Raw genomic sequence first — 21,410 nt, 5'->3', positions numbered from 1 at the left:
TGAGCCGTACACAAACATGTAAAAACAAAAATAAAGGGATCAATCATTTCCTAGGGCTGACATGTTCTTAAATTGAGGTTGCCAGGTTTGGTGGGTGGATGGTACACTGCTGTTCTTCAATAAGAATAGTTCCAGCATGGATCTCCCCTTAAAACCACAAACAGTTTTACATTTCTCTTTGTGGTACAATCAATGAGCTTTTGAGGTATTGATATTGATTTTTGGACAAGGATCTGGCCAATTGTTTTTCCCTGCGACATCTTGACTCCAGGTCTGTACTTAACACACAGACATGAGATTGAAATCCATCTGAACATCTCCCACACAGAAAAAGCAAAATGTTCAGGTCTGTTTTAATTCAATAGATGTATTTAATAATAACTCAGACATATCATGAGACATGTGGGTGATAAAGAACTGCATATGAAAAATAATGTATCACAGAACAAGTTGAGACTCACATCAGTTAACTCGGAAGGTTCACTTCCTTCTTCTACAACCACCAGTTCAGCGCGAGTGCTTCTCTCGTTGTCACGGATTCCTCTGGCCACTTGTGCTGCCTTCAGTCGCTCAAACTTGTTACACTTGGATCCACACCACTGATAGATCTTCTACAAATTGGTAAACAAACACAGACAGACAGGGAATCATAGAAACTTCTCTATAGATGATCCAGTTTCCAAACATTCAGCAAGAAAACACTGTGCTCTTACATCGCCGAGGTCGACGATGAAGCAGTCTCCACTGTTGAAGCTGGACCAGCTGAGAGGGACCTCTGTGGCCCTGACGACCCGCCGGCCCTTGATGTGGAAGAGTCTCTGTGCTGAAAGGTCATTGGTGACCACATGGTGGAAACCCGAGGCCACGCCTCCTGTCTGAGGGGCAGAGAACACTGTCACCCTTCTTCCATTCCTCTGTTTACTTTTGTGGCCAAGTATAATGCCGCTACACCTCCGGAGATCATGGTTCAATTCCAGTTAAATACTTTTTTTTTTTTTCCATTTGAGGTGAATAAAGCTAATATTTAGTGCTAATCACTATATAGGTATTTTTCCTTAAAATTGCCAGAAAAGGGCCAATGCCATAAAATGTGCTAAACATGTTTAAGCATCCCAGAGGACAAGCATTTTGTCTTTTGTAGCCACATGGCCTTTCCTCTAGTGCCACCCTTGAATATTATCAAATTGTCTAGATGATGTTGTCTTTTGCATGGTGTAGTATGGATGAACACTACAGCCTCTAAGGGGTTGCTAGGGAAGTGTCTGTAAATAAACGTATATAACAGTTCAACTATAATTGAGTGTAAAGTCATAATTGTACATGATGTCCAACACCAATCAGTTGATTACATTTTCAGACCAGTAATGAATTTGATCCATACTTTGTAAGTGATCCCTCCCTTGAAGTAGCTGGTAAAGGCTGTTGACTCGGCTCCCTGTAGTTCTCTATACTGGACCGCCTTTCCACACAGGTAGTCATCCAGCTGCACAGTAAAGATGGCCGCAGCGGTACTCTCATCCTGACTGCACTCCCTTCCTTTAAAAAACAAGCACAGGTTTGAATTAAGATCAAATGGCATTGAAAAGTTACAGGTGTATCCATTTCTACTGCATTTATATGAGAATCCACTGTTCTTCTGGCAGGCATTTGCTGGGCAACAAAACATTGGTTATACATATAACCAATGTTTTCTGAAGGTGGGAAACAAGGTACAACACAAGTATGGGGATTGTGTCCTCACAAGACCAGCCTGAAGAAACTCTTTCAAAATGCCTATGAAGGCCAATGAGACTGTCGCAGGCAGGGGAAGTCCCATCTTACCATTGGGCTACAAAAGACAGTCTCTCCTCCTAAATTTAAACAGCACTTCACAGAGTTGGAAGGTGGTAGGGGGCTGACCTGTATTGTACTAACTACTATTGTTGGTATAGGGATCTAACATCGTGCCCCGAGACTGCCCTGGAGCTAGACCGCAGCGAGGCAGAAACTTCCCTGCTGACATCACATCTAGGCAATTTAATTGATGTATTTATTCAGCTCATTACAGAATAAACATGCTCCACTGAAACCCCTTTAAAAAGAATACCAAGAGAGAGCCATGCCAAAAGGTGTAAGCATGGGAAAATTGCCTCTAGAACCCAATGAGAAGGGCGGAAAGTACCTTCCCTTTGACTGTGTTAGCTAATCAGACAAAAAGATTGTCCGTTGTCTGCATCTCCTGCGTTCACTTTATATAAATGTGTGCACAAATTAGGTAAGCGCTGTTGTTCGGCCGATGCAAATGGGGGTGCAACATCACTTTACAGTTGTTCAGCACAATATGTGCTCGATGTGTGTCCCTTATGTACATAGCTGAAGACAGGGCCAATAAGAATGCAGTCCAATACAAGAGCATATCAATACCAATAGACTTTAATGGTTTGTCTAGAACCAGGGCGAGGTCCCACCGTAGGTTTGCAGAGACTTCTAGAAAAAAGGAATGAACCTGAATGAATGTCAAAACATCTGCTTTGGAGCTCTGGAAAGGAAGAACACTTAGTAGTGTAGCCTCTGCACGCAGGGAGGCACCAGGGCTTCCTGTTCAGTATCATGATCACCGTGAACCATGCCTTCCTGGGCCAGCAAGGGGTGATCAGAATAATATAATATCCCACTAGGCACATGCACTCTAGTATAGTTTGGAGAAAACGCATAGAGGAGTGACTGTGGTCACTGATGGGCCAGCGTATCTAAACCATGCATGTTCAGGTCCCATGGCATGAAAGAACATAGGACCAAATGCGTTTTCTTTTTAGGCAAACAGATCTATATCAAGGTGGAGTTGCCGCTCTCTGCAGCGCATCTTCGTGCTTCCTCCTCTGATAACAACAGGTCTGAATTCGATTCAAACCCTGTCAGACAAGTCCTGTGGGTTTGACTGCTCATTTGTGTCACAAACAGGCCTGTACAATACAGTTCTGTTTGTGTACTTATAGGTTGTGAATGGTCATAAAAAAGTTTTTAAATTTGATGACATGAAAATCTGTGGCAACCCTGTCAACAGGGATTAACTTATTTTTAAACTTCAGAGAGAGGATAACGTACTACATAAAAGAGGTACATGGTACAAAAATATGAATCAAAGAAAGTTCAATTGTGCATATGCAGTCAGCTCATGTTGTCACCTTGCTAAAGCATGCAGACTTTGGCCGTGGATGAAGGTCTTTCCGCCAAAGCCAATTTGTTTGTTTAGAACTTCTACCTAAAATGTTTTCTCACTCTGGTAAATTTAAGTTTTGCACGCAAAAGTAACATATTTTAATATCTTACTATGGTTACACAATCCTGATTTGAGACATAAGATGGCACAGTGGTTACATACACATTCAGGAAAACACACCAACATCTATTTCAGCAGATCATTACATCAATTAGTTAAGTAACTAATACTATTTAATAATCCAAAAATCTTTTTTAAAACTATTAATAGGTAGGCATGCGGTTAAACAACACTTAATACAGAATAAGCTACAATCTTACACAAATCATGATTGCAATGGCTACAGAGATTTCTGTCCATTGGTCACTAGATGGCAGTGTTGATGTATGATAAATAATGTCAAATGTCAAATCTAGGAATTCTATTCATCAAGAATAAGTGCTGATGTCAGCTGGATTACTCATTGACCAGGAATGCACTTTAATCTTATGATATGGCTCTTATCCCAAATATATACTGTCATATCCTGTTATCTCAGGGTGAGAAATGAGGGGGAGATGGAGAAAAATTAATGATACGTGCTATGTGTTGTGTATAAAACAGAGGGGAAGGGAGAAGGTGGGTGTGTCTTCAGTCTCTTTTCATAGTCTTTACATCTTGTTGTTGCTTCATTATCTTAACAAGATTAATATTTACTTGGTGTGAACAGTACATGTACTTTGTATAGCTTGTATCAAACTGGGGACTTAACTACTGGAGACGTGTGACGCCAGTTATACAAATCTGGAGGGTCTCAGCAAAGGTTTATTCTAGAGGCCAAGATGTCCTCACATTTAATTCAATTCAATTCAATTTTATTTGTATAGCGCCAATTCATAACAGAAGTTATCTCAGGACACTTTCCAAATAGAGCAGGTGTAGACCGAACTCCTTATAACATTATTTACAGAGACCCAACAGTACCACCATGAGCAAGCACTTGGCGACAAGGGCAAGGAAAAACTGCCTGTTAAAAGGCAGAAACCTAGGACAGACCCTTCGGCTCTAGGTGGGTGGACGTCTGTCTCGACCAGTTGGGGTGAGAGAGAGAGAGAGAGAGAGAGAGAGAGAGAGAGAGAGAGAGAGAGAGAGAGAGAGAGAGAGTTAGAGACACAGACAGATAGACAGACAGACAGACAGACAGAGAGACAGACAGACAGACAGGTGCACAGCAACAACAGTAGCAACAACTACACTAATAGTAGTGACTGATGATGATGAACATGACAACAGCAACGATGGGGGACAATGAGCAGTGACAACAGCAACAACAGTAACCATAGCTATAATAATACTTATAATAATAATAACACTAATATCAGTGATATTGGCAATTGTAGTCTAGCAGGACCATGGCAGGAGGCTCCACCAGGATCCATGAGAACCTGCGAGACGAAAAAGCACAAGAACTCCGGGGAAGAAGTTAGTAACATTTATTAATGGGACATGAATGAGTGCAGAAAGAGAGAGAGAGGAAGAGAGGAGCTCAGTGCATCATGGGAAATCCCCCGATAGTCTAACTAAGGGATGGTTCAGGACTCACCTGATCCAGCCCTAACTATAAGCTTTATCAAAGAGGAATGTCTTAAGCCTACTCTTAAATGTGGAGAGGGTGTCTGCCTCCCGAACCACAACTGGAAGCTGGTTCCACAGGAGAGGAGCTTGGTAACTGAAGGCTCTGGCTCCTGTTCTACTTTTAGAGACTATAGGAACCACAAGTAGCCCAGCATTCAGAGAAAGCAGTGTTCTAGAGGGGTAATAGGGTGCTATGAGTAGTACATATGCACATATTGTTAGATGCAAGAAATATGGTACCCCATTCATGTCCACATCACTGCACCATACCAACACCATACACTCAACAAAAAAACACACCATCCACAATTAACAAATCCACAAAGAAAAACAAACAATCAAATGAATAATACAAGGTTACACACTCAGCGCGCCGTTTTGTTTAAAGCAGCAATAGCTGCAGGGATCAGGCTTTTCCCATAACGAGCTTTCTTGCACCTCAATGTTCGGTACCTCTGCCCAGAAGGCAGTGGGGTGAGATATTGATTGAGTGGGTGTGTAATGTCCAGTTCTATTGTGGTTGCAATGCGTGAGATGGCCCTGTTGTTTATTTCTGTGAGATTGGGTGTGGGGAGTCCGATTATCTTGGCCACTGTGTTGATGATGCGTGTGAATTCTGTCCGGTTGGTGACAGTTAGCATGTTGTAGAAACAGGAGGAGCAGTATATGAGGATAGGCTGGATGATACTTTGATACAGTAGTAGGAGAAGATGGGGGGGAAACATAAAGTCCTTCGAGTTTACGGATGACAGATAGTCTTTGTTGGCTCCTTTTGAAGATGTCAGTGGTGTGTTGGTTGAAACTAGGTTTATTGTCCAGTGTTACTCCAAGGTATATAAAGCAAGGCCAAGGTTGTTGATAGTAATGGGGTGCTGTGGTGTTGGGGAAGCAATGATGATTTCTTTGGTCAACTGACATTGAGGTGGAGATGGTTGTCCTCACACCATTTGTTGAAGTGTCTGATGGTGCTGTGGTAGTCGAGGATGGAGTGCTTGTCTGTGAACAGGGCAATAATATTCACCATAAAGTGCTGGAAAATAATCATTGTTGATGAGAATTTGTCAAGCAGAAAGTCATTTTTTTTGTCTTTCTGGGGATTTCGTCGGAGATATTTTTAATCAGAATGGCATCAAGCCCCACAACCTTAATTTGCTATTTTCCCCTTTGTTTCAGGAAAGTCCCTGCCAATTTTCATACCTGTATGACTATTTATACAATTGTAGTCCCTTAATATTTTCATTTACATCGTTTTGCCAGGAACATACCCCAACTTGTGATGGCCAAGGTATAGGCTAAAAGGAAATAATAGTGAAAAAAGGAAAATATAATGAGGTCCAGACAAACCTGAGGACATCACTTTGACCAATCACTATGATCAGCAGGAGAATATTTCAAATTTGACAAAGTTCGCTTTGTTATTCTATTTAAACATGGATCTTTCGTCAAGTATACAGAATAGCCCTACCGCCAATTTTCTCCCTTTAGGTATCTCTCACTATCAAAAAGATTGGAGACCCCTGCTGTTCGTAATAACACTTATTGTCAGTTAGACTCAACGCGTGGGCTGTGGAAAAAGCTGTACACACAACATATTATAATTGATAAGGCTAACATGTTATTTACACACCCAGTAGACACAGAGCATTAATTTGAATGTGCCCATATGACGATATTCCCTCAAATGATTTTTTTCTCAGCTTGGCAGTAGTCAGTAATGAAGGTTTCGATCACTATAGATAAAAGATAACACGCTGTAAAAACGGCTAATTACAACAACAATTATTTCTCTATAATTGTCCCAATGAGCCTGAATATTTTCTCTTACGCGCTGTGTAAACACATCTCATTTCCTGAACAGAATAGGTCTCATAATAGCACTTTTCTCTTATATTCTGCTCTAGGGCACACACAGATTACAGCATGTGCACAAGTCCTTCAAAATCAATCAATACTTCCTCTTCCCTAGAAGCAAGTTAGCTCTCTAGTCTGTCCAGCAATCAGAGAGAGAGAACAGCCCTCACATCAGCATCCTCGCACCACTTTACACGTTAACATTCAGGGTCAGAACTGGACTCAGCATTCGGAAGAGCCAAAACACACGCAACTGGTTGGTTCACTCAAATTACAAAAGAAAAACATTATTTTCCTTCCTTCAATAGATATAGATAGTTTGGTGTTATGTTTCCTGGTTTTGAGATGTGTTTCTGGGATTTCTGCCCCCACCCAAATACAATGGAATGGTATAGTATTTCAAAATTTGTGCCCTAAAAAAACTGAAACCATGGTTAGATATTACTAGAGGTAAGAGAAATGCATTCGTTGGGGACTATTTTCAGTGGCACATTAGGTGCTCTAGTGAGTGTTTGTGGCAGCAGGATGGTGTACGTGGGATTGAGTCAAAATGAACTACAATGTGTGTGTTCATGGTCATGAAGGAACATGTCACCAAGTTCAACAGTGTGGCTTGATGTGTTTTAAGTAGTTTATGGGCAAGAATGGAGCTCCATGGCACAGACGAACACACAAGGAATCAAGGAAATGTATTCATCAGCACGAGGCTGTATAATGAAATGAAAGTTTGTAGTTCCTTCATTCTACACACACACAAAAGAGCATCAAATTCATAGAATAACATAAAAGAAAAATAGACCACCTAGAGAGGTAGAGTAACTAGTGCGTCAGAGGGCCGTTAGACTGCACCAGGGCGCACCTGCAGAGAGAGTGGTCTAAGGATATAATAGGGCTGCTGCACGAGGCCTTTCTCTCTTTTGTTGCTGAGCTGCCAGAATGCCATCTACACGGACCATTCATCAGGTCTGCCTGCTAAAGAGGAAAATAATTAGCTATATTTTCTGTAAACTATTCTCTTTAAGTAATATCAGTACTCACAGCAGCAGGCAAGCATGGAAACAGGACCTTAAACACTGAAACCGATGATCACCGATGGAAAACGATTATGTTAAGTAGTAAAAGAATATGTAGCAATTACAAATCACAGGAAACTCAGTTAAAGATTACACATACATTACAAACTACCGGTATCATAACAGTAAATATGACAGTGACTGTTCTGGTGTGTGTGTGCGTGTGTGTGTGTATAAGGTGTAAACAGCATGTAGGCACCTACATACTTTTAACGTGGCTCTGTCTGAAGGTTTATAAATTCTGGGTTGAAATTGGTAACCAAATGACATCTATAATAGGCTTAATCCTCTACAATACATTTTAGGACTGTAAACTGCCTCACTTGAATTAAACAGACACCAGATAATCTTAAGCCTTATGTGGTACTATGCATGTTGTAGCACTGGTTAGATGATGTTAAACCATCGGTTTCATAATGTTCTACAACTTCTTCCATTGGAAAGACTCATATATGTTCTCCAAGGAGAAACTTTGTTTGGAGACCTGTTATAGACTTTATTGGAGAAGACTATCAAAAGGTTTCGCAGGTGATCTGTATACATTGTGTACATCTTATTGTTATAGTAGTTATAATATGGAGGATGATGATTTCTGTTTATTTAGTTTTTTGATTTGATTTGATATTGTTTTTGGTTGTTGTTGTTTTTTAGTCATATCTGTGTTTTTTTTGTCTTAGTCTAATTGTTTGTATTGTCTGAATCTAATATTTATTTTTGTGTTATTTACCTTTCTTGTTGAGTGCATAACTTATATAAACAGAAAATAAAATGAGAGAATGAAAAAAAAAAGATTTATAAGATAAAGATTTTATTTTACGTATTTCTTCCACTCACTTCTTCACTCATCCACATACACCACTGATGCCTACATTACCATATTTTCTTTATGAGTTGTCATCTTTGGTTTAATAAATACATTTTCACCTTCAGTAAAGTGTGGACTCTCATTTGTTGCAAGGCCATCAGGTTTGTAGGTTGTTTTGGGGATGGTCCAGGATCAAAGGACCCATGGTATAGTATTCAATAGTATCTAGTGCTTAGTATACAGCTAGGGGATAGTGACTTTTGCTTGATTTATTTTTGTAGCTGTAGCCTAAAGTCAGCATTAGTATTGAGGGGGAACCCCACACATAGGTGGTATAAGTGTTGTCAGTTCATTGGGAATGGAGGTTCAGGTTCCCAGTTCTGTTTATACCCATAGATTCATGGCTACCTGCAGGTGGAATTGCTTTTTATTTCCAGGAAAAAATATCTTTCTATTCATCTTTTGAATTTGCGTCTGGTTGAATATAAACAACAGCAACAAGATAGTGATGATAATATTGTTTCATCTTCCTCTCACTTAAAAAGAAACTGCAGCGATCTACTTTGACTGGTTTGAGCACCAAGCATAAAACAGCCATCCTCTCGCCATGCGCTCTGTCTGCCCCGAACACAGTCCGCCTGTTGATCTAGGATGTTGATGAAGCAGGTCTCTTTAAAGTCTTAACAATCTCTGATTTCCCGTTGTTTGGCAAGACTAAGACCCATTTCATCCAAAAATGGGACAATACCCAGGAGCAGCCCTAAATTCAAGCTGGGTCAGAATTGTCCTCAAAGTCTGGTACTCTTTAATCCAATCCATGACTGCAAGCCATTTTCGTTTTAGATAATACGTGTATCAGTAATAAATAAAAAAACAGATTGAACAAAAGCAGAGAAGTTTGAAGGAGCTAGCCTTTTAGTTGCAGTATTCAAACACGCAGCTGTTGCCATAGTAGAAATCTTCTGAATGCAGTCGATTTGAACGGTTTTGGCCTATCAGGCCCAATCAGACATTGTTCAATGATTTTTTCAGCAACAAAGCCCTGGCTCTGAAAGTGAGATTGTTTATCCATTTCATGACAATTGAGAGCAAACTGATCAGTACATTGGACTTTCGCACTTAGAAGAACCAGGAAATAAATGCATTGCATAAGACTACTTTATGATTACGGTTATAAAGTAAGTCTGAGTGAGCACACCATTAGCTGTATCTGTTCAATCAACGAAATGATCTGTATCTGTAGCTGTACCTGAAATGGGTGGGGCTTAATCTGGACATGAATGGGACTAACTGGAAACTGTTAATTTAAACCTGATACTGATAAAGGTTATCAGAAGTTGCAATAGCCTTTTTATCAGAAACTCTTTATACAACAGCCTCAGAAATGAGTAGAGTGAGTTGAGAGAGTAAGAGAACTATTTACAGAACAAGTTACTTGTTGGACATGTTGCTATATTTATTGTTGATTTGAAAACTGATATTGACACATTTTACTCTGATGATACTTAAGTAAAAACTACATTATCTGTACTGGATACTTGTTTCAGCCAAGTACTGTAGTCACCCTGTGTTTGCTTTATGTGACACCATAGCTAGCTGTGTCAAATGCTTTTCTTGGCTTTATTTTTGTTGATATTAGACAGGGTTTAAACTCATCTCTTAAGCCCCTTTTACACTGGACAAAAAACCACTAACACACACTAACATCTGCCCTTGTCCTCAGTGTGAAACGGTACAAAAGGCATTTATTCACAGGTCAAAATACTCTGCAGTAGTTGTTATTTATCAGTAACTATCTCACATTTTATATTTCAGGTTTTATGAAAAATCAGTTTTTTTCTGTAGACCTGGTCCATGAAACATTTAAAAGAAAGTAAAAATTTTGCTTTAATCCTGTAGTAAATAATTACTGTAAGCAACACAACACATTTCTGTGTCAAACTTTATTATGATGTTGACAGATAATATAAATGATGCAATATTCAGTATATATACAGTATTTTGAAAGGGGTTAAAAAAGATCATTTGCAGCTTTGACAAACATTTTGAAGGATACATTTGGTAATAATTGTCTGACAAATAAAAAAGATTTCAGGTATTAGACTTTCTCAACTACATAAGCAACTTACTTTATTAGATCAGTAATTCATACTCATTCACACCATTATGTTTACATGTTGTACAGGATATAGGATTCCAGGCAGGTTACTGCCTCATCATGTTAAGTTTCCATGGCCTGTATAAAAGGACTTTAACAGATGGGAGGTTACAATAATCATTATACTACGATTACTTTGTTAATAAGGTGTTTCTTCACTAGAAATGATTTCACATCATCCATCATGGTAATTACTGTAAGTATTTACATTATATACTATGCTACATGCACAACATGTTACCTCTTTAGCTTCTCACAACAAATATGTTTTGCTTCACTGGGCTGTGTAGACTGTAGGTCACTGCTCACCAGTGATGGGAATAACGGCGTTATAAGTAACGGCGTTACTTTTTTCAGTAACGAGTAATCTAATTGATTACTCTTCCCATCTTAATAACGCCGTTACCGTTACTGCCAATTACTATGATTGAATCTGTTTTTTTAATCAGACCAACTAGATCTCTGAGCCGAGAGGCAAAGACTTTTTACTGTTCTTCCTTGGTTAGTGGGCAGTGCACGAGACAAGCGCATAAATGCTGACGATTGGCTGAGGTTGAGTAAAATTTCATGGTAAGCCAATCAGAGGTAGAGTTGGGCGGGTGTTCGAAAGCACGCATAGTCCGACACACAACGAACAACACAAGGGAGTCAGTCAACGAGAGACAGGTATGGGGAGTTGTGTTGCATCTTATTACATTTGCACTAAAAAGAGTGTATATATTGTTTGAATACATTTTTGGTACATTGCTTAAAGAGCATCATTTCATTTAGATTTATTTGTTGGCTGGCTGCAGCCTCTTGAAGTGAGATTGTCAATGGCCAGAGAAAGAGATTTATTTTTATGGAGATGTATTTTTTATTTCTTATGTATTACCTGTTTATATTTGGATTCCTTAGTTTTGCTATACATTGTACTTTTCAGTTAGATTGAAAGCACCTCATATTGTTACACTGTTCTACTTTTTCAAGTAGTACAGTATATCTACAATTGTAGACAATTGTCTGAAGTTTTTTTTATTATTATTTGCACTACAAAGAGTGTATATGTTTGTTATTTATTTTTGGTATAGTGCTTAACAAGCATAACTGAATTTTGTCCAGTTGTGGCCTGTTGAGGGGCAATAAATATCAAAAGTTCCAAAACATCTATTGTGTTATTTATATGGATCCACTATATAAACATAATATCTACATACATGGCATTTGATTGGAGGCTAGTCTCACTTTGTCCCACAGCAACATTAAAATAGTTTAGACTTGTGTACATTGTTTCTGTTAATAATGGATTGTATTAAGTGTCCATCTCATTATAATATTCAGATTTATCATAAATAATTGTATAAATGTATTTTGAGTTCCGTTAAAGAGGGGTGGAGGTGAGGTCACATTTGAGCATTTAACAATTTACTTGAAAGTAACGCAATAGTTACTTTCTGAAGTAACTAGTTACTTTTATAATTTGTAACTGAGTAACACATTTAGTTACTTTTTGGAAGAAGTAACTAGTAACTGTAACTAATTACTTTTAAAAAGTAACTTGCCCAACACTGCTGCTCACTGCTGTACCTGCAAAGACAAGCATGAAACACAGTGTTGGTTTTGATAGTTAAAGTGTAAATACTGACCTAACATGTGATAGATAGAGATTAATAGCATTAGCAGTATTTACCTGAGGAAAACGTCACAGAGACCTATAATCCTGATTGTTGATGTAGTTCTCCACAGGGTCAGACTGCCGCTCTATCTAAAGCAGTTATTGAATCAATATTAAGTGAAGTACAGCTAATGAGGGATGATGCGGACGATGGAGGGCTCTAGCTGTAGCTCCAGTTGGTCAGAGCTGACCAATCAGAAGAGACTGGGCTTCTTGGAAAGGGGGTCTTAAAGAGACAGGAGCTTGTTTCAGCGACAGAGGGTAATAAGAGGTGCTGCAGCTATAGGCAATATGAGAAGCAATTTGTACTTTGAACATGAAAACATCTAAAGCTATTCTATTAGACACCTGCAAATGAGCATAATGTGTCTCCTTTAAGATATGTTGTTAGGATTTACAGTGTGAGAAAGGAGTAGATCACCTGTTGTTTTAAGTCTTAGCTTACTGTATTTGTGGTTGACATTGGTTTACTGTGCAGGGTTCCCACGTGTCCTAGAAAATCTGAAACACCTAGAAATTTAGAGACCAGTTTTCTGGTCATAAAAACACCTTTTAATTGATTAAAATGACCAAGTATCCTGGAAATGAAAATTAATTCCATCTGATTTGAACTATCATTTATGGGTTTTGGTTTAATTAATGTTACAGTTAGAGGAAAATTGTAGTCAATTTGCCAGAAACTGCAGCTCCACTGTGGACGCAGCAGGAAGAGCCGCTGTGGTGAGAACAGCCAAGAGTGTCCTTGGAGTGGTGACCACTACTGTGAGCAAGTGTTGTCACAGCGTATTAACAATACAGTAAAAAACTAAAAAACTCCTGGAAAATGTACTGGAATAGTCCCGGAAAATGATTTCTTAAAAAGAGTGGGACTTTGATAATGTGCTGTTGCCTTTAATTGAGTGTACTGCACTGTAAATCCTTGTTGTTGAGATACAGGTGAATTTATTTCCAGTTATTGTGCTGTTGGCTGCACTCCATTAACATTCTGTCATATTTATGACACCTTGGTAAGTAATCAGGCTAAAGTTCACTTGGGTAAAGATAATAATATAGTATGGGATTCATAATAATAATATAGCTTAAACATGATTACAATTATACATAGAAAACATAAAAATGAATGTGATAAATATAATTTCCCACACACAACTTATTTTGATAAATAATGTGGTTTATGTATAGCGTAATGATCATTTCTTCCTCCTTAGACTATCAGTCTGTATTGCTTTCCTCAGGAAGCTGCTGAGTGGTTCTTGAGAATCTGATGTTAAATACACACTGCAGGACGTTTTCTACACATGAATGTTATTACATTCAATTAGCATTCATTCATTAAAAAAAAAAAACCCAATTGAGAAGGTCCACAGCTTTACTCACTTACCCAGCCAGAAGTGCAGGTGGTAGGAAAATCTATTCTTCTGCTGGATAGTGTGGAGGATCACATATGCATCTCCAGTGTAAAAGCTCCCATGCAGGATCTCTGGCACAGGGACCAGCTCCAGATTCTCAATCCTCCAAATGTGCAGGCCCGCTGTCTTCTCTGCTTTGATGAACTCTTTGTGGTGCACCATGTCTGCTGCTGTTAGGCTGTGAGGATGCGTGAGGATCCCAGGCGAGGTGAGAGCAGGAACACACTGCTGCTCTGTTCCTGAGCACTGACAGACTGTGAATGTGTAGCAGCAGTGCTTCCACTTCTGCTTTCTCTTGCCCTTAGACACACACAGTGGGTGTGTCCACATGCTGCCAATAGCATTCTCAAACACACCTGGATGGATCTTGCTTGTCAGCACACATGCATATAAACTTTTTCACAAAAAAGCAGCCTGCTCCCTTTGGAAACAATTATTGCTATTAGTATGTTGTTGAACCTGTTAGCATTTAGCATTCATCAAGCTGGAAAATGTATGCAATTTTTCCCATGTTTTTGTGTCAAAGTGACTAATGGTGACAACACGTTTTGAATATGGTCCACTATTGAGTGAGAGTGCTGCAGCCTTCAGCCAGGAAACCGGGTACAGTGTAATCTTTATGGCCATTTTGTTTTATGAGTAGCATAAAGGGAACTTAAATCTGAACTGGATTGGACCCGACCAGAACTGCTGTCGTAGGTCGGGCTTGGACAGAATGAGATACATTTTTATATATATATTTAATATGTTACTAATAATACATACGACTGTAATTAAATTGTGAATTTGTTATTTATTATTTTCAAGTGATAATAATTTGCACTGTATCATATACATATTGTAGTTTACTTTAGCTTGTATAAACTATTAAAATTACATTTATATATAAATTATTAATTATTTATGTTAAGCGGAAATTCTGGTCAGGTTCGGGCCCAATATTGCTTCCGTTTTTCCGGCTCTGGTCAGGCCTGATTTGTTTGCCATTCACTGCTTCATCCTCAGTACTCCAGTTCATCCCTGTAAAATATATGACTTTATGTATTCACCCATCTATTGTATATATATATATTTATGAAGTTGGGAGTAGCATCAAGGGAAATACAACTTAAAGCTGTTTTATAAAACTTAAAAAAAAACACTTTTTTCCATATTTGCTGAAAGTTTGAAAGGTAGATGATGGTTGAAAATGAAGATGATAAATAAATCTATCTCGAACCTGTTTGTGTACTGTATTTACATATCTGTATTTTTGTCAGTTTACAAATCCTTTTTTGTAATTATGGAAAGTGTTTTATACTCACAGATTTTAAATTTACACGCAGATTGTCGTACACAAATAATATAAAGAGGCTTACTGTGCCTTCAACACAAGACACTGTGAAACTCCAGATATTCTGTCTTTCCAACAGTGAGATGAGAAGATTAGCATCAATCTTTATTTATTTTTGGATACAAACAACTGATAAGAATGATTCCAAAGGAGCGACAATATTTCTGACAGCTAATCAATGATCAGTGGTTCCCAAACTCTTCACTTTGACAGTTTGGGAGCCAAGGTCAACACATGAATACATGCAGTATTTCAGATACAAAACAAATAGAAAATTGAGAAGTCAATGTGAATGTTGCGCCTACATGTGGGTTCAGTGCCACTCTGGGGTAAAAGAAAAGCACAATTTCCAATAAGAAAATGTCCCAGGAAACACATTAATAAAGCACATTAAATTTGCAATCATTAAAAAAGAGAATATTTCAGTTTCTCATGATATATATCTGTATAATCTAAATACCCATGGACTTCATGCTTCTGGTGACGGAGTCCCAGTATGAGGGGTCCCAGGCCAGGAACCAACCTGTGAAGGTCGGGGGTTCATGTCCTTGTTTCACGATCACCACAGGAGTCTGCTTGTCCCGGCTGCTCGGGTCGGTCTCTATGTACTGTTTGGCTGCAGAGGAGACAGAGTCGTTGTTACAATGCAAACAGCTCGTCTGTGTAGTGTTTTCCAGAAATCAGTTTCACATGTTGGTAGTGACCTCATGTGGCAGGAAGAGGTAACTGTTTCAGATTCTGTGCTGATGTGTTGTGGTGTTCGGCTAAAAGACAGATCGAACAGTAGTTGTCTGAGCTGTTTGTGGATCCAGGGACCGAAACATTCCTACAGACCAGAGCTTATGACTGACCACTGATTGTAATACAGTATATTTAACTAATTAACTAGTTCCTAATTGTCCAATCCATCTGAATTGCATGCCTCCAAGCCTATCGATTCTTCTATCAGTGTCCGCATGCTTTTCTAACATTAGCACGTTGCAAAACAATGGCATCAAACTCAAGTGTCCACACTGCTGGAAAGCTGCAGGATGAGCAGATTTTTTCTTTGACTAAGAAAACCGAAATAAAAGGGTTAAGTAGTGGAGCTTTTGAAGACCTGAGTCACATGCATGCCATTTTTCAACGTTGTGTTCAGACTCAGAGATAATAAAACTGTTGCACGACTGGGAAAACCTGTGTAGGCCTACTTTTTTCCACATGGAAAATTGATCAGGAATCATTAAAGAATTGGACCGATGTGCAAAATGTCATTACTATTAACAACGTCATATCAATTCCCATCCTTCGTGGTGGCTCTGTGCGTTCATATCAACAAAAGTTTTTTTCGATATTCTGAAAATGACAATATTCCCTCTAAACTGTTTATGTGCATAATGAAAATTAATATTTTAATAAGGCCGCACACACATTGCAGGCCTTATGCAAGTGACTTTTTCATGACAGTGTCACAGCACAAATCATATTTGGGACACTTTCACTCAATTCTGACTTGTTGCTCAGATCTGATTTATTTTGTTGGGCTGTTCACATTAAGACACGCTAAGGTCACGTTGCAAAAAATCTGACCTGAAATAGTGGCCCAAATCAGAATTGAAAAGATTGGCCACTTTGGCCTGCAGTGTCAACACGGCCTTACATATGTGGTCCAAATCAGATTCAAGTCTGATGATTCTTGCAATGTAACCTCAGTGTGAACAGTCATATCAGAATTCACAAAATCTGATTAGAGCAATAAATCCGAATTGAACACTAAGGCTTGCAGTGTGAATGCAGCGTAATAGTCCCATTTACTCCAATTACCTAACTGTTACTACATCCTAAAGAGGAATTTCCCTCCTTTTCCCTCTTTCCTTTTCCTTCCCTTTCCCTCCATTTCAAACTGCAGTCATGTTGTTTTCCACCGGTGGCGGATTTGTTCCACCGTACAAACACAGCCTACGTCTTTCATTCGTTCAACCACCTTCTTGAAAAGGTCTGCTTTGCGAAATTTGTGCATATACCTTCTGAAACCTGTTGATTAGTTTTTCATAATGTTTTTTCATAATGTTTTGTCTTACGGCCAGGAATTAGTATCTGTCTGGTGTGCTACTTTCAGGATATATTGAAAATGTCTGCCAATATAAAAGTTGCCCACTGCAGCTTGAAATTGCGAAAACTTAATTGTGATATTAATTGTGTTATAAGGGCGCAAACACATTGGTTTCACTTAACAAAAGTAAATATGCATTGTTTTATACCCTATCTCAGAAATAAAAAAGTCTCCAATCTAATTAAAAACTGAGAAAATTGTAGTGTGGCCCAGTACTGTGAATTGTATTGAATCATGAGTTGAGCATATTGTTACATCCTTAAAGGCTATACTGAGGTGTTTGTGTAGGCTATACAGTATCATATTATAGTAGGTTGTGTGCATAAGCTTCACTCAGGCCTAAAACAGCAACAATACAAAGCCTAACCCACTTACGGAGTCAAATCCTAAAACTCACCAGATTTGACAGATTCAGTCCTCTCCACCTCGTTGGCATCCTTTCCAATCCAGACAAACACCTGCAATAGAAGACTGTTTGTATTAGAGTGACTGTGCAGTTTGTCCAGAGACGATCTAACATCTGCTTCAGCTGTGTACCTGATCCCACACATCCAGCAGCATCACATCGTCTTCAGCCAGGTCAGCCTGTGTGAACTCTCCTGGAACCTCCTCAATCTGCACACATGATGATAACACCGCTTAGAATAATGCTCCACCGCATCCCGTTCAACACACTGCAGTGTTTCTCACAGATTGGATTGGGATTCCACTGATCACACGAGAAATATAACAGCTAACTGAAGCGTCGTGTTTCAAAAGATATGATTACTAACTGGTATTTAAAGCAGGTAAAGCAGGTAGCCTATGTTAGATGAGGGAGTGATGATAGGTAAAGAAGGTCTGACTCATTCAGTTTTTTAATATAGTTAATCAAATGTACTGGTTGATGAGCTAGTGGATCAAATACTTACTATGAACCTGCCAGTCTTATTGGAACATCCAAACAGACGAACAGGGTGAGTCGCCGTCTCACTCTCCAGTCCATCTGAGGTCTGGTACTCTTTCTTCCCCCCTAATCCTGCCCAGAAGTCAGCTGCAACACAAAACACACACTGACTCAGGTCGACCAGTGCAGCACGAAAGCTTGTGTCCGAGCAGATGTAAGAAAACCAGCAATAAGCATGCAGACAGGTTCAGTGTAAACAGAGCTGTATGGTATACCAGAATGGTGCTTGAGTGAGACTTTAAAGCTGCCGTAGTTAATTTTTAATAAAAAAACTGTTTTGTCATATTTGCTTAAACTGAGACTCAACAATCTATCTCTCTGATTGGTTGTTTTTCGTTCAGGCCCGGTGGATTCTTGCAAATGCCATTAGGACACTAGGAGGAGCCAGAGGAACCTTTTTCACAGATTATCTGTCTCAAATACTCAGAACACAGTGGAAATTTCAGTAATTATGACAAAAAGTTATTTTTATAAAAGTTACCTACTGCAGCTTCAAGGTTACGACATTTAAAACATCAATATATAGCAGAAAACAACATAGCACTAGTCCAGCTGTCTGACACACATTCTATGTTTAATTATCACATCATGCTAGGTGCTTCTGCCATGCATAACCAATGCTGGCTGGGCTTACAAGTTTATTAAGGGACCTGTTTTACTGGTTGTGTTATCACAGTTTCACAGCTGTCACCCAAACTCCACCCTCTCCAGAGGGATCAGATAAGATTACATATATTTATAAGTATGCATGTGAACTGTAGATAATAACCTGGTTCATTTCCTTCCATGATGTGTTTGCTGCTGCAGTTCAGCTCTTTACTTATGTACTCAGCTCCCTTTTCCTCTTCTTTACTGGCCCCTCTGCCCATCCACAGATAGCCCCGCCCATCAGCCATCTTCAGCAGGAAGGCGTCATTAGAGTTTAGACTGGCTGCACTGGCATCAACCTGAAACATAACATGACATTTAACACAAACAACAGGCATTGTCACAACTGACTCTCCTGAAGTAAGTGCAGTCCATACAGCAAGAAAACCCTCACCTCTGCTATTCTGGTGATGGTCCCCAGGTTCCGTCGCACCTGAAACAGTCGGGTTGGAGGCGCGGGGGCCTGACCTCCGAGGCGGGACGTACCACTTTTATATACAATGAGGGGTTTGGATTTGAAGAGACTCAGTAGATGTGGGGGTTCTTTACCCTGGCACACTCTCACCTGATGACAAACCAAAATTATCCGTTAAAGCTGCAGTAGGTAACTTTTATAAGAATACCTTTTCGTCAGATTTGCTGAAACCTTCACTATATCCTGACAGTAGTACATGAGACAGATAATCTGTGAAACAATCAGGTTCCTCTGGCTCCTCCTAGTGCTCTTAATAGCATTTGCAAGAATCCACCGGGCCTGAATGAAAACAACCAAGAAAGATATAAAGACACTTTGGGTTGGAAGCTTGAAGATAATTGATTGCTGAGTCTCATTCTCATAGTCCAAAAGTGTCCCTATTTGACGCCCTTGGAATGAGACTCAACAATAAATTATCTTTGTCGCCTCTCATTGGTCGTTTTCGCTGAGGCCCGGTTCCCTATTATCTGTCTCATGTACTACTGTCAGGATATTTTGAAAGTTTCAGCAAATATGACAAAAATATATATATTTCTTAAAGATCACCTACTGTAACTTTAAAGAAAAGCTTATGTTGGCTTACTGTATAGTGTGACCAAGTACTGCAAACCTCATTTAGCAAAGAGATACATTTATAAGCCATTACAGGCATCCATTAAATGTGCTTTTCGTTTTCACTTCATACTGGCTGTACCTGAACTGCATTCCCTCCCAGTGAACGATCCAGTTCTACAGTCAGGAAGGCCGAGGCTGTCAGCTCATCCAAAGAGCAGCTGGCTCCTTGCCTACAGGTCAGAAGGAGACAAGTAGCAATGATTAGTACTGGATGTTTAAGATAACTCCACAGTAAACATTAAAGCTGAACTAATCTTTATTTTTTATATTAACGAATCAAGTGGATCTGCGAATAATGAAAAATGCTACTGTCATGGTGGTGACAGAATGTCACTTAGTACTGCTATTAAGTATCAAGTGTGTAGGATTTAGTGGAATCTAGGTGTCTGAATACCGCTTGCTCTCTAAACATGTAAGAGAAACTACTTTGCGAAACTTGCAAAAAAAGACCTGATCTAGAGCAAAGTGGCAACCCCTGCAGTTCCTCCAGCGGCCACTTGAGGCTGACTCCAGAAGTGAGTTAATCTCCATGAGGCCCCATATTAAAAATGCTCAACTTTACAGCAGAAATAAACATATTTACAGCCTGGTACAGGTCTCTATAGCTAATTTTCCTGTTCATGACAACTGTAAAGCGGGTGAATTTTTATATAAGGCTTAAAGTTCTGCATTATTAAGGGCGTGGCCACTTTGAGTGACAAATGTGTTCCATCACAAGCATCATAATGACAGATCGCAATTTTAATGCGGGCACAATATGAAAAAATAACTCAGATATAATCGACATAAATCAGGAAGCTTGGAGCATTAGAATACATCACAGAGGAAGTTACAGCTCTATGCAAAACCAGTTCAGTGAGTGAACAGAGTCATACCAGGTGTAGATGATCTGTCTCTTCCCGTAAGTGTACAGGATGATATAACAGTCCCCACCGTAAAACTGCCCGTAGGTCTTTGGGTCAACAGGAACTCTGCCGATGCTCTCCACCCTCCAGATCTGAAGGAGAGAAAAGAAACCAGCACTAGTTTAGTGGTCACATGTGAAATAGTAAATGTCAAACTGAGAATTTTTGCAACATTCTACTGGTGGAAGATGTATAACGGCTTTCTCCTTTGGCTAGATTTTTGTTTTACAGGTACATTAGTTTCAGGAATGAAGCGAGTAATTTTGTCCAAATATTTGGGAAATAGATCAATATTCATTTAGTACACTGCCAACATTTGAATTCCAGTAGATTCTTGAGAATCTCTACGTAGTTCTTTCCAGGAGCCCACACGGGAAATTATTTGGAACTTTTTAGAAATATGGATTTTTTTGTGTGGTCATTTTGGGGCAGCGGACCAAGTGCTCAACACAAAATCTGAGATATTTGATATCTCCACCAACTCCAAAAACAACATTGTTGAAGAGTAGTGTCTAAGGGCTTAGTTTGTGATGTGCCTGTGGATGTGTCACTAAAACTGCGTTTATACTTGAAGCAAAGGGTAAGGGTTTGATGTATAGTTCTAGGAAATGCTTGTGATTCAACCAGAAGCAT

The 21,410-nt window shown here is 39.3% G+C and overlaps 1 protein-coding gene across 3 annotated transcripts in view; it reads right to left on the bottom strand.

Annotated features, from left to right (window-relative positions):
• Positions 1-21,410, bottom strand: part of scin (scinderin) — a 46,893-nt gene that overhangs the window by 8,839 nt on the left and 16,644 nt on the right. Inside the window, exons 10-18 of one of the 3 annotated variants that reach the window (XM_051390717.1) lie at positions 20,748-20,869; positions 19,952-20,042; positions 19,177-19,347; positions 18,904-19,081; positions 18,100-18,221; positions 17,726-17,803; positions 17,586-17,646; positions 15,557-15,712; positions 15,159-15,420 (exon numbers count right to left, since the gene is read on the bottom strand). In XM_051390717.1, the coding sequence (XP_051246677.1) occupies positions 15,410-15,420; positions 15,557-15,712; positions 17,586-17,646; positions 17,726-17,803; positions 18,100-18,221; positions 18,904-19,081; positions 19,177-19,347; positions 19,952-20,042; positions 20,748-20,869 (990 nt within the window). In that variant the 3' untranslated portion in view covers positions 15,159-15,409. Of the gene's footprint in view, positions 1-461; positions 612-713; positions 876-1,381; positions 1,537-13,735; positions 14,051-15,158; positions 15,421-15,556; positions 15,713-17,585; positions 17,647-17,725; positions 17,804-18,099; positions 18,222-18,903; positions 19,082-19,176; positions 19,348-19,951; positions 20,043-20,747; positions 20,870-21,410 lie in introns of those variants that run through there. The other 2 variants (XM_051390719.1, XM_051390718.1) reach the window with 2 other exon arrangements.

The sequence above is a fragment of the Dicentrarchus labrax genome, unplaced genomic scaffold, assembly GCF_905237075.1.
Source record: "Dicentrarchus labrax unplaced genomic scaffold, dlabrax2021, whole genome shotgun sequence".
In the NCBI taxonomy this organism is placed as follows: domain Eukaryota; kingdom Metazoa; phylum Chordata; class Actinopteri; family Moronidae; genus Dicentrarchus; species Dicentrarchus labrax.
The sequence above is the reverse complement of the archived record's forward strand: the minus strand, read 5'-3'. Positions and strand labels throughout refer to the sequence as shown.